The 12886-nt window shown below is 55.1% G+C and overlaps 1 protein-coding gene across 1 annotated transcript in view; it reads right to left on the reverse strand.

Moving 5' to 3' along the window:
• The window catches only part of NUP210 (nucleoporin 210), a 100000-nt gene that overhangs the window by 77456 nt on the left and 9658 nt on the right, over nucleotides 1–12886 (reverse strand). Inside the window, exons 2-5 of the mRNA XM_030849519.3 lie at nucleotides 12032–12168; nucleotides 10136–10267; nucleotides 3389–3485; nucleotides 919–1069 (exon numbers count right to left, since the gene is read on the reverse strand). Of these exons, the coding sequence (XP_030705379.1) occupies nucleotides 919–1069; nucleotides 3389–3485; nucleotides 10136–10267; nucleotides 12032–12168 (517 nt within the window). The remainder of the gene's footprint in view (nucleotides 1–918; nucleotides 1070–3388; nucleotides 3486–10135; nucleotides 10268–12031; nucleotides 12169–12886) is intronic.

Raw genomic sequence — 12886 nt, forward strand, 5'->3', positions numbered from 1 at the left:
AAAAAGAAAAAACCACCACACAGAGCACCCACCTTGGGCCGGGCTGCGAGGTGGGTGCTTTCCACAGGCAGGACAAGGCCGCCTTTGCAGCTCAGCGGGAGCCCGGTCCCAGCCCAGCCCTGTGCCCCCACGGGGCCCAGGACACAAGAAGACAAACTCCCCAAGCGCTAACTGCAGTCCCAGGCACGCTGCAGGACTGTGCCGAACGTGGCTGCCTCACGTTTCCAAAGCCCTCCAGGATTCCCAAACTACAGCCAAACCGCTGAAGACAGTGAATTCCCATCCGTCACTTTAGAAATTAATCAGCAGGTGTACCGCAAACTTCCTGCTTGGGCTGCAGGAACCAGGCAAACAAGAGGAAGACCCCAGGTCTGCAGCTCAAAAGGAGGCCCAGGCAGGGCAGGCCTGAGCCCACAAGAACCAGGAAGGAAGCAGGCCTTGGCTAAACCCACTTCTCGCTGTCCTTTCTGCCCCTGCCCCACCTCTACTCCCAAAATGGGGCTTTGATGGAGAAGCAGGTGCTGGTGAGGCCAGACGACGGGGGGAGGGGGGGTCCGGAGTCCGAGCCCTCCACACGTGGGACCAGGCAACCAGTGTCAGGGCTGAAGGTGGGGCACAGGGTGAAATGGCTGGGTGTTCCAAAGGCTCGGATGTGTCTCTACAGCGGGACAGGGGAGCTCACTGAAGATAAGCTAGTTGATGCCAACCCCACTGCTCCCGGACCTCCCTGGAAATTGAGGAGAGAAGATGCCTTGTGACTGCAGAGGTGGTGGCTCTGGTGCCCCGGCCACCTGTTCCTAAGCCGTGGCTCACACCAGACACCGTTCCCGGTAGGGCATCTCCTCTCTGCTACTAAATATGTGAGGGAACCAGTCGTCCAGATCCCGCCCCGGAGCGCAGGTGCCCGCCTGCGCCCACCTTGTACACGGCCTCCTGGATGCGCGCTTTCAGCTTGGAGCTCCCCGTCTTCATCCCGGACACCAGGATGGTGTCCCCCTGCTTGGCCGCCTTCTCCATCTCTGAGATGTAGGAGGGAGGGATGTACGTGGACTCCAAAAAGGTCAGGATGCTGGAAAAGGAACGTGCGGTCAGACCTGACGCCTGGAACCCAGGAACCTCACGCACTCACTGTCCGAAGCTCCTGTGCGTGGTGCCAGACCCCATGTAAGTGGTGCTGACCTAGACGGTGCTGCCTGGAAACCTGTCCCTGGAATGTCCTACCTCAGAATTGTCAGCGTCCCTGTGAAACATGCAGATTCTCGGCCCCGGCCCGGCCCTTGGTCTGCACGAAGCCTGGGGATCTGCATTTTATAAAACTCCCAATGTGATTATGATAAAAGGCAGGCACTGAAATTTGAAGACCGCCCACTTAGTCGAAATGTTTTGGTCTCACAGACGTGAAAGGTGAGGCTCACGGAAGCTGAGAACAGGCCCAGGACCCCAGGTCCAGCCAGGGCCCTTCAGGGCTCCCCAGGAGTCCCAGCCCCCTTTCTTGGCCAGCTCCTGCATCTGGCAAATGGTTCAACGACCACGCCCTCCAGTGTTAGAAACAGGGAATCACATCAAATCCTACCTTCCCTGGAGTTAGGCTGTGGGGAGAAGGGAGGGAGAATTCAGGATGGGGTGGAACCCCCAGAGCACAGGCTGGTAAGCGGGGCCAGCCTGAGTCTCTCCCTGGCAGCCCGTGATTTACAGATAAGCCCTCCAGTTCCACCCGAATGAGAGCAGTCAGTCGGACACGCTTTCATCCTCCCCAAGATCTGCCGGGCGCTATACTACGCAGTGATTTATTTCCTTGCCCAGTTTTACGACGTGTCACACGCTGAATTTAATGAAAATCCAGGACACTCTGCTTCCAGCACCCCTTAGCACCTTGGACTTCGGTCGGCATTCGACTTACATGCCGGGTGCTTGGAAGCTCCGGGGGCCGTCAGGGCAGGAAACAAGCTTGGTGGTGCGAGCGGGGCAGGTAACCAGCATCCCCTGAACATCTAGTACGTGCCGGGCCCAGAGAGGGGCTCTCACCCCCGTCAGCGTGCTCGCCCACCCTGCCACCCTCAGGGGTGGGCACAGTGACACCTCCATCTGCTGCAGGAGGAAGCTGGTGCTCAGGTGGTCACAGTCCTTGATGACGGCCACAGGCAGGACATCACAAGGCCGGGACCGGAATGCAGGTCTTTTGGACCTAAAGCCCACATTCCTGGCTTACTGAGACCCCAGAAATTCCAGAGCTCACGAGAAACTCTTCCACGCTGACGGAGACTAGGAGAGACAGGCCGACATGCGGCAGGTGACCCCGGGGGTCATGTTCTGCTACAAAGGATACAATTGGGATAAACTGGCAAAACTTGAACAAGGTCTTGTGACTGTGGGCATCACTGTTAATTCCCTAATTGTGATGACCGTCTTCTCAACGTGCAGGAAAACGTCCTCAGAGGCAGTAAATGCACATTAAAATAATTGGGGGTTACGGGGACCAGGGCGGCAGCTTGCTCTCAGATGGTTCGGGGAATCCACTTTCTGCACTACACTTGCAACTTTTCTGTAGGCTAAAAATTGCTGCAAAGTCTTTAAAAAAAATAAGTCTTCCTCCCCCAAAAGGGACTACACTCTAACATTTTTCTAATACAGCACGAGGCAACGCAGCATAGCAGAGGACATTAGCCCAGACCTTGGGTCTGCACCAGCACCGGCCAGCAGACCCTCTGGGATGGAAATGCTCCACGTCTGCCCTGTCCAGTGTGTGGTAACACCAGCCACACAGCTAACGAGCCCTTGACGTGTGGCCAGTGCAATCAAGGATCTGAATTTTCCACTGTACCTAGTTTAAATTTAAACAGCCAGGATAGGGTTCATGGCTACCACACTGCACTGTGAGAAGCTATACACGTCTGAGTTCAAATTGTAGCTCCGCCCCTTACCAACCTAAGGCACGTGGACAGTGGGACGGAAGCCACACGGCCGTTGGGGGCACTGGCTGAGTCAAGATGGGTAATGAGCCTGTCTCACAAGGAGTCCGCCTGCAGGCCCACTTCCCACCCCCGTGCTGGGGAAGGCAGCCTCCTGCGCCTGGAAGAGGTCACTGCAGGAAGGTCACCCCAGCCGGAACTGTCTCCCCGTTAGCTCACCCCCAGCGGGGCCGCACCCCGCCCCTCGCCTGCACCCCGGGACAGCTCCCATTGTCTGGCACAAGCTTTCTCTTCGGCAGCTGGACAGCCCAGCCTCCTCGACGATGTCCCACAGAACACACCCCCGTGGGCTGCACAAGCAGCAAGGTTCCTGCACAACCGTGTGAGCCGAGGGGGATGATGATGATGGAAACCCCCAGCCCACGTGGAGCCGGCGACAACCCCCTTCCCGCCTCCCTTCCAAGGCAGGCGCCTCTTACCGGAGCGCGTTGTGGGTGTCCGAGTACCCGTCGGCCTCTGTGTCCTTCACGATCATCCAGTCAAAGACCAGCCCGGCCAGGGTGCTGAACGTGTTTCCTGTAGGAGCAGAGGGGCGCACCCGAGTTACCCCCCGGGGCCAGGGGCAGGGGACATGCACCAGCCCCTGCAGAGCAGGCAGCACTGCCTGCAGCCTCCAGCCTCCATTCAGCAGGGAGGGAGGGAGGGAGGGGAAACGAGGCTGAAAGAACCAGGGTCACGTGACCGTGAGGAGTGAGCCCTGGCCTCTCGGGGGAGCCGTGTCCTTCCCGCTGTACCTCCTGCCTGTGCGCACCCGTCACCCCTCACGTGGGGAAGTGCTTTACGGTTTAGACGGTGGTTCCTGAGACTGTCGCTCACTCCCCCCTCACCACCTCCCTGTGCTGGGAAAGGAACCCAGGCCGTGAGCTTTCATGTGCCCATCCTTGCCCCTCGGCCGAGATGCTGAGACCCCAAGTCCCGGGTGGAGGAGGTGGACGCTCGCACAGCCGGCCTCGGCTCTGAAGCCCTGGCTGCCGTCCGCGTGCCTTGGACCAGAGGCCAGAACACGCGGAGCCCGGCACGTGACTGGGCGACCGCTGCCGGAGGGGGACTCAGGGAGGGTCTGAATCCCTCCGTAAACACCTTGTCAGGGTAACTGCAAGACCTGGTTCCGCGCAGACACCCGGGAACAGGGCGGGGGACGAAAACTGGGCGCTCAAAGGCCTGATCTGCTGGGGACTATGGTTTGCTTTTTCCCCAGGCGATGTTGATTTTACGTTCCTTCATTGGCTCCCATCATTTCAAATTAAGAAATGCAGTATACTGTGTATCCAGCTTGCAAGTTCAAAAGTCTGAAGACCCCGCTGCCTGGGCCCTGCTCCCTCTGGTGATGAGAGGCTGGCTCAGCCTCTCCAGCTGGTCTGTCCCACTCCCCACACCACACCCTATCGCCCACACCCACTCCACCTCCATCATCTACATTCCTGCCTGGCCAGCCCCCAAAACAGAGCATCTGGGGCCCAGGAAAGCTCTTTCTTCACTGCGAAGCGCAGAGCATTCAGAGTCAGGCCCCACCCCACCGCTGAGGTCTCCGGGCTGTTGAGATCGACAGGAGAGAGTGCCAGCCAGCTCAGGGGCGAGTGCGGTCCAGCACGGCCTTCTGAGGACGAGAAGACCGAGGCTGGGGGAGGCCTCCTTGGGTCTCGTAACCTGGAAAATGGAGACAGGAAACCCTGTGTTCATCCATTTCAGTGGTTACGCTTGGAGCTCGGTTTTTCAGTCAGAATCCCCGCATCTCTGTCATGTTCGGATGTGAGGGGAGGGATGAATGTGGGATCATTCCTGGAGCAGAAGGCATCCTGGGGCTTCCAGAAGTTTCACCCACATGGGCAGGGGCACATGCAGGACCAGCTGCCTAATTTGCAGGGCTGTATGCAAATGAAAACCTGGGGCTCCTCATTCCAAAGGCAGGGAAAGCACCAGAGGGACGCAAGTCAGACTTGGGAGAGTTGGAAGGAGACAGAGAAAGCCCCAGGCATGGGGCTGGCTGAGGGGGTGCTCCCTTGGGCGGGTAGGGACACTCTAGGGTGAGTCAGACCCTTAGAGGTACCCAGAGGCCCTGCCCTGCAATTTGGGGTACACATGGATGTGCCAGTTACAGGGGTCCCCTCCTGCCAGCCACTGGACCAACACACTGTGTCCTAGCTGAGCAGGCTCTGTGGAAACTGAGTCAGGCATCTCTCCTTCCCGCTCTGCTGATCCCCACACTAACCCTCGGTAGCCTGTGTATGGATATGTTAGGAAACCAGATGAGGGTGGGTGAGAGGCTCACTCCGGCCAAAATGCAGCCTCTAGAACGGACGTGCCCCGGGACAGGGATGGCCTCTGCCACGCTCCACCCTGCATACCCTGGGGACACGCGCCTATCCCAGGCCCCCGCTGGGGATGGAAGGTGGCCGTAGTCACAGGACAAGGCTGGGGAGGGAGCGGACAGGCAGGACCCAGGACACTGGGGGACAGGGCACAGGTGGCCAGGAACCCAGCCCAGGAGGCAGGGAGGTGGCAGGGAAGCAGGATCTCAAAATCACGGAGGCTCCAAGTCCCATCAGACCCCACTCACAAAACACGAGTACAAAAATAAATCTATTAAAATTTCAAGACGGCAACGGTGGAGCATTAAACCAAGCCTGGGGACCTTTGTAGCACGAGAGCCTGTGTGAAGCTAGCCCTGACGTCTGGATGACAAAGTAAAACCACAGGAGATGGCACGTGACCTGACTACAACTTCCCAGAGTGGACAGTGGGCAAGGGCACCTTCCAGCAAAACAGGCTCCAAGACCCACACATTCAGCAGGAATTTGCAGGCTTGGAGGTAGGGGCGGTTCAAGAAGCTTCTGCCTAGAGTTTTGCCGTGTCTCTTTGAAAAGCAGCTATTATGTACTCCTGAAACTAACACAACATTGTTAATCAACTATACTCCAATATAAAATAATTTTTTTAAAAAAAGCAGCTATTAGACCTACTATGTGCCAAGTGCTCACATTAACAAGGAAATCCCAGGGCCCAGTCTCCGGAGGCTGCACCCCCTGTCCTGGTCCCAGGAGGGCAGCCGGAAAACACTAAGCAATTCAACTTAACAAACATTTGCTGGATGCCCGCTGGGCCCAAAGTCCAGTGTCAAACAAAGAATGAAGTGATCCCAATTCTACCCAAGTGCGGAGCCTGACAACGAGTAAAAAGTGCCCCGTGCCCCAAGGCTGGGCTTGCGAATCACTGAGGGATTTCAAGGAGGGACAAACTCCACCTTGGGAGAGCCCTAGAGGAGAAAATATTAGAGGGGATGCCCAGAGGGCCTGGGCTTCAGAAAGCAGAGATCCGGAAGTGGGAGTGGACGGTGCTCTGAGTGGGAGGTGAGGCGTGGCATTTGGGGGACCGGAGCCCCCAGCACTGCCCGGGCACCAGGTACATGCGGGCTGGGAGAGAACTCTGAAAACATTAACTCGAGGCAGGAACCCTGCAGATGGCCTCAGGCCAATAAAGTAGACCCCAGCCCCTGGTGCAGACCACGGTGCCCAGGAAAAATGCAGCAGTTGGAGACAGGCAGTGTGGCCTAGTGGACAAGAGTTCCAGCCCCTGCTCTGCCGCCCACGAGCTGCATGACCCTGGGTGAGTCACTGAAGCTCTCTAGGCCTCAGCATACTTGTCTGTACAATGGGCTAATGTATAATTACCATCCACCCTCGTGGGGTAAAAGACTACACTTAGGGCTGGGCACCTAACAATGTTTGCTGAGCCACAAGCAGGTTAAAAACCAAACAGGCACCAACCTAGATAAGGTACATCCCTTCTGAGACTGGGGGGCCCTCCAAGGTTATGAAGGTCAAGTTCATCTTTACAACGGAGACTGACCAGTAGGGAGGATACAGGCTCAGGACACAGGAAGAGGGGATTTCTAAGGAACTAGTCCAAGCGCTTCTGGGTGGGGACACCCTCACAGCGAACAGGGAGGCAGGGAGTGAACCACCTGGTGCCACAAAGGTGGGCCTTGACCTGGGCTCTTCCTGAAAGGCCAGTGTATGCAGGCCTGGGTGAGCCAGGGTTCCCCCCGGAACAGGCCACATGCACCACCAAAACCTTAGGAGTGGGAGGACTGTGAAACGTGATCCCCTAGGACCACGGGGCACCTGTCCCACACAGGAAGGCCAGGCAGCCACCTTCCATTCCTGATACATCCACCAGCTGCCCAAGGGGAAAAACCAAAGTGACTTAAAAATGAATAAACTATTAAAAAAAAAAAAAAAAGATGGAGAACAACAAGTGATGGTGAGGATTTGGAGAAACCGGAACACTCATGCATCACTGGTGGGGATGTGAAACAGCACAGCCACTGTGGAAACACTCTCCGGCTGTTCCTCAGAAAGGCACATATAGAGTTGCCCTTTGACTCAGCAATTCCACTCCTGGGTGTAGACCCAGGGGAAGTGAAAGCCTATGCCCACACAAAGACTCGAACCCATGTTCACAGCAGCACTACTCACAACAGCCCAAAGGGGGCAGCAACCCAACTGTCCACCAACTGACGGAGGGATAAACAAATGTGGTCCATCCATACAATGGGACATCACTCAGCCATGAAAAGGAACAAAGCACCGCCACAGGACGCAACGTGGGTGAACCTTGACAACAGGCTCAGTGAAAGATGGCAGACACCAAAGACCACACACTGTATGATTCATTCATATGAAAGCCCCAGAAGAGGCAAATCTATACACACAGACAGTAGATGAGTGGCTGCCAGGGGCCGGAAAGAGAAAAGCACAAGAACCGACTGCTAATGGGTGTGGGGTTGCAGTTTGCAGTGATGAAAAGGTTCTAAAATTAGACAGTGGTGATGGCTGTACAACTTTGCGAATATACTTTTAAAACAAACCACTGAACTGTACACTTGAGATGGGTAAATTTCATGGTATATAAATCCCAATAAAAATAAACAAACCTTGGGTCGTGGGGAGGGATAGATTGGGAGTTTGGGAATGACATGTACACACTACTACATATAACATAGATAATCAACAAGGACCTGCTGTAGAGCACAGGGAATTCTGCTCAATACTCTCTAATAACCCATATGGGGCAAGAATTTGAGAAAGAATAGATACATGTATAACTGAACCACTTTGCTGTACACCTGAAACTAACACAGCATTGTAAGTCAACTATACTCCAATATAAAATAAAAATTTTTTAAATAAACGAAACTTTATTTTTTAAGTGACAAGACAGGAAATAGACCAGAGAGGTTAAGAGCAGGGGTTGGCACTCCACAGCCCTTGGGCCAGATCCAGCGCCCACCAGTTCTTGTGAATAAAGTTTTATTAGAACAGCTACGCCCCTTCATTCCACACTGTCTGTGAGTGTTTTAGAGCCACGCTGACGCAACTGAGCGGTTGCTGCAGAGACGATCGGGCCGGCAAAGCCTAAAACAATTCCTACCCAGCCCATCACGGAAAACACGTGCTGACTCCTGGCTGAGAGTGAACCCGGGACCCAACCAGGCCGGAGCTCAGATTCTGGCTCTGCTGCGAACGAAGGACTAGGAAGTGTGTGTGACTGGTCTGTGTGTGTCTGTGTGTGCACTGTGTGTTCTCTCTCAGTCTCCGCTCCTGGAAGTGAAACGAGTCAGGACAGGTGAGGCGCCCAGAGACGCCTGGCTCCAGTGAGCGGCATATGACCCCCGCCACCGTGTCGGGCAGGTGAGCTCCCATCAGCTCGCTGCACAAACTCCTCCTCGGCGCCCTCTGCCTCAAGACCAGGCGCAAATCCCACACCTGACACAAGGCCCCTTTATATCCTGTGTCCCTTGGCCTCTCCAATTTCAGTCTCAAGGATGAAACGGGGTCCCTGCCTGGCAGACCCCACATCCCTCGAGGCTCAGTCAAACATCCTGCCTTCTAAGAAATTGTTCTGACCCCTGACCTCCACGCCCCACCTCCAAGCCCCCTGGAGTTGCTCTCCCACCCAGTGGTCCCTTCACACTTTGCACCCAACGTGATTACAAACCGCACCTGCCGGGATGCATGTGGGGCCTGACCTACCCGCGGACCCCCTGGCCTGAGACGCTAGGGGCAGAGGCCCAGTGCGCCCGCCCCACCACAGCAGGACCCCAGGACCTGGCAGACCCAGAAGGCAGAACACACTCCATGGCCACCCAGCGCACTGAGCACCCACCACACACCAGGCGGGGCTGACCCTTCACACTCACTCACCAGGTCCTCGTGACCAGGTAAGCATCATTATGTCAGCTTCACAGATCAGAGGGGAGTTCAGAGAAGCTGGGCAGCTTATCTGATGAATGAATACAGAGCGGAAGGAAGGCTCGGACAGATGCTTCGAAACACTGATTCTGCCCCCAAGGGACATTTGGCGATGGCTGGAGAGATTTCTGGTTGTCACAACTCAGTGGGTGCTACTGGCATCCGGTGCATAGAGGCCAGGGATGCTGCCAAACACCCTAAAATGTACTGGGTAGTCCCCACCACAAAGAATTATCTACCCCAAATGCCAATCCTGCCTAGACTGAGAAACCCTGATCTATAACAATGTTTTGAAAAAGCCAGGGCAGGGGGGGCTAGAGTGGTCAGGGGAGATTTCAAAGACAAGGTGAGTCCTGGCTTGGACGTGAAGTTTTAGAAGATCCTTCATCTGGAAGATGCCTTTTGCCTGACCTACTTTCTTCAACAAGAACCTTAACCTACAAATTTTCCCTTTGCTCCTTGACCAAGAGGTCAGGTTACAGCCAAGACAGTCTGCCAACCAGCAGAACAGACCTTCCACAAAGAATCCCAGCCCAGAACAAGCCAATGTTCTGCTATGAAGTGAAGGATGGTACATGGGGCCGGCAGCATAGACGTGCTCTCTTACACACACACGCGCGCGCGCGCACGCAGGCTGCAGTCTGGATCAGGAAGCCAGCCCCAGACCCCAGAGCCTCTGTTGTTCACAGCAGTGACCCCGTGAGCCCCTCCCAGCTGTGCACAGGCACGGAGCTGGCCTCCAGGCCCTGTGGAGAAGTGGCCGTGGCCTCGCTGCCACCACGGGCCTGGCGTCCACTTAGAGGTGGTCCTGACCTCTTCCACATTGCCCCACTGGCCGGAGCAGCCCGCCTTGGGGGAGAGCGGGCCGCACACGAGGAGAGGAAGAAACAGAGCCCGCCAGGCCAGTGGCCTCACCTTCCGAGTCCAGGGCCTGGATCTTAAGCTCCAGCGGGGAGTCCTCCAGGTAGAGCTCGCGGGTGGTGGAGACGATCTGAATGCCGTGGATGAGGTCCACGATGGCGTCGCAGCGCAGGACCTGGCCGGTGGCTGCAGGGGAGGGAACACAGGGTCAGCCGGAGGGCGGCCACCCCACCTCCAGCGCCTCATAGGTTGGGTGGTCTTATTCTTTGGGAAAGACAAGGGAAACCAACAATCCCCCCCAAGAAACAGGGCTGGAAGAACCGAGTCGACCCTCAGGACCTCCACGAGGCCCGAGAGTCAGCACGGACGTCCAGGAAGTAACGGCCTTCCAGACACTTTCACTGCCCATCTTGTACTTTTCCACCGCGAGCGCCAGCGTTTAAAGCTGTGTGCAAAACACTCTTCCTAGACTTCCGAGTTTTGTTCAGAGTGTAACCACTGAGCTAAACGCAAGGGTTCTGGTATGATAAGTTAGCCTCCAAAAGGACGATGCTGTTCTGAACGCCTGTCCCTACCCTGAGATTAGCAATTACACCCGGAATTTGTGCATTTGTGTGTGTCTGTGTTTACACTGCAATTTTTGCATAAGACTATCAACTACACTATAGTATAAAAAAAGAGTATGCACGTCTACACGGATTTCTTACTTGCTCCATCAATAAGACACATAAATGGCATTACCTGGAGAATCCTCTAATGTAGAAAGTAACAGCTTGTGACACGAAATCATTCCGACCATTCTCCAGGCACCATATAACTACTTGTACACCCTTAACTTTGTGAGAAAGCCATTCAGCCCCATTTATCAAAAAACCTTAAAAATATTCATAGGCTGTGACCCAGTAAAGCTGCGAATCTATCCTTGGCAGGAAATAACCTGAAGGAACCCAAAACTGTTCCCCGAATGAAACTATTTATTTTCCTATTTGACACTGAAACAAACATCTGAAAACGATCTGAATGCCTCATATACGGGAATGCTTACAGCACAACCTCTGGTTAAGAATATTCTTCGGCCATTAAAAATACAGAGCGAAGTAAGTCAGAAAGAGAAAGACAAATACCGTATGCTAACACATATATATGGAATTTAAGGAAAAAAAAATGTCATGAAGAACCTAGGGGTAAGACGGGAATAAAGACACAGACCTACTAGAGAATGGACTTAAGGATATGGGGAGGGGGAAGGGAAAGCTGTGACGAAGTGAGAGAGTGGCATGGACATATATACACTACCAAACATAAGGTAGATAGCTAGTGGGAAGCAGCCACATAGCACAGGGAGATCAGCTCGGTGCTTTGTGACCACCTAGAGGGGTGGGATAGGGAGGGTGGGAGGGAGGGAGACGCAAGAGATATGGGAACATATGTATATGTATAACTGATTCACTTTGTTATAAAGCAGAAACTAACACACCATTGTAAAGCAATTATACTCCAATAAAGATGTTAAAAAAATTCTATAATAAAATGGGAAACTTTTCATACCATGTTAGGTGGGGGAAAAGCATGACAGAAAATTCATTGTTTTCTAAGCATCTTACGACCATAATATGGCAAATTAAATATGGGGAAGTGAAACATTGCACAACTTTCTTCATTTTGAATCAACGCCCATTAAGAGTTATTTTGGTAACAACTAATAACTTAGAAATGAAAGCCAGCCTCCACGGGAGGGCAAGCAGGACAAGGTTGTGGCAGGAGGGACCAGGGTTCATGTTGCCTCCTCAGTGTCGCCCCAGCTCCATGGGCGTCCTCAGACCCAACAAGAGAAGGGGAAGCGTGGCCATGGGCTCTTCCGTCCCTGTGGCCCGAGGCCTCAGCGGGGTGTTTCCAGCCCCTCAGCCCCCATCCCCACCAGGGGCCACGCGGCGCACTGGGAGGCCTTACTGATGTCCTCCGCGAAGATGATGCTTGTGAGGCGGGCGGGCTGGGACAGGCGGGCCTGCACCACTGCCTTCCGGGAGCACTGCTGCTCGTCCAGGCCCAGCGGCTCGATGCTGGCCACCTCCGGCCGGGTCGATGACCTGCGGCGAGAAGAAGAGAAGTCACCCTCTGGAGCCACTGGAGAGGCAGGGCTGGGACCGGAAGCCAGAGCCGCAGCCCCTCCCGATCTGTCCCAGACTCGCAGGACAGAGCGGCCAGGCTCCACCAGCTTCAAACCCAGAGGAGACAGGCAGCCGAGGCCCCTCTAGTAGGAGCAGGACATCCCGAGGGCGAGGACCTCCCCTCCCACCTCACCCCCACCCCAGCCCTGAACATATCACACAGGCAGAGAGTCACTGCTCGGGACACTGGAAAACACCTCCATGTTCAACAGTCACCTGACAGGACTATTCCAAGGAACTGGAAATAACTATTGGTGGGAAAAGCGCCTACGGTCCCTGGGGAGGAGGAGAGGCCAGGTACCTGCTGACCTCTAGGCAGGACCTGGCACACGGCAGCCTCCCAGACGGTCACCTCCATCCCCAACAGGCCCTACAAACCCAGAGCTCACCGACAGGAACCTTGGCAACAGGCACAAGGCCCAGCGCACGGGGCCGAGGTTACAGAGAAGGTGGGCGGAAGGGCAGGTAAACACCTTCGCCACAGAGGGAGGATGGGTCATTCTTCACAGAAGCGATGGTTAATCACCCTGCACCCCGAGGCAGGCAGAGAGCGCCGGACATGAGAGGGGATGAGAGGCAGAAGCAGGTCCCGTCTGGCGAACGCAGAGACACCCAGAGACTGTTATTAAAATACAGA

Source organism: Globicephala melas, chromosome 11 (assembly GCF_963455315.2).
Source record: "Globicephala melas chromosome 11, mGloMel1.2, whole genome shotgun sequence".
NCBI lineage: Eukaryota > Metazoa > Chordata > Mammalia > Artiodactyla > Delphinidae > Globicephala > Globicephala melas.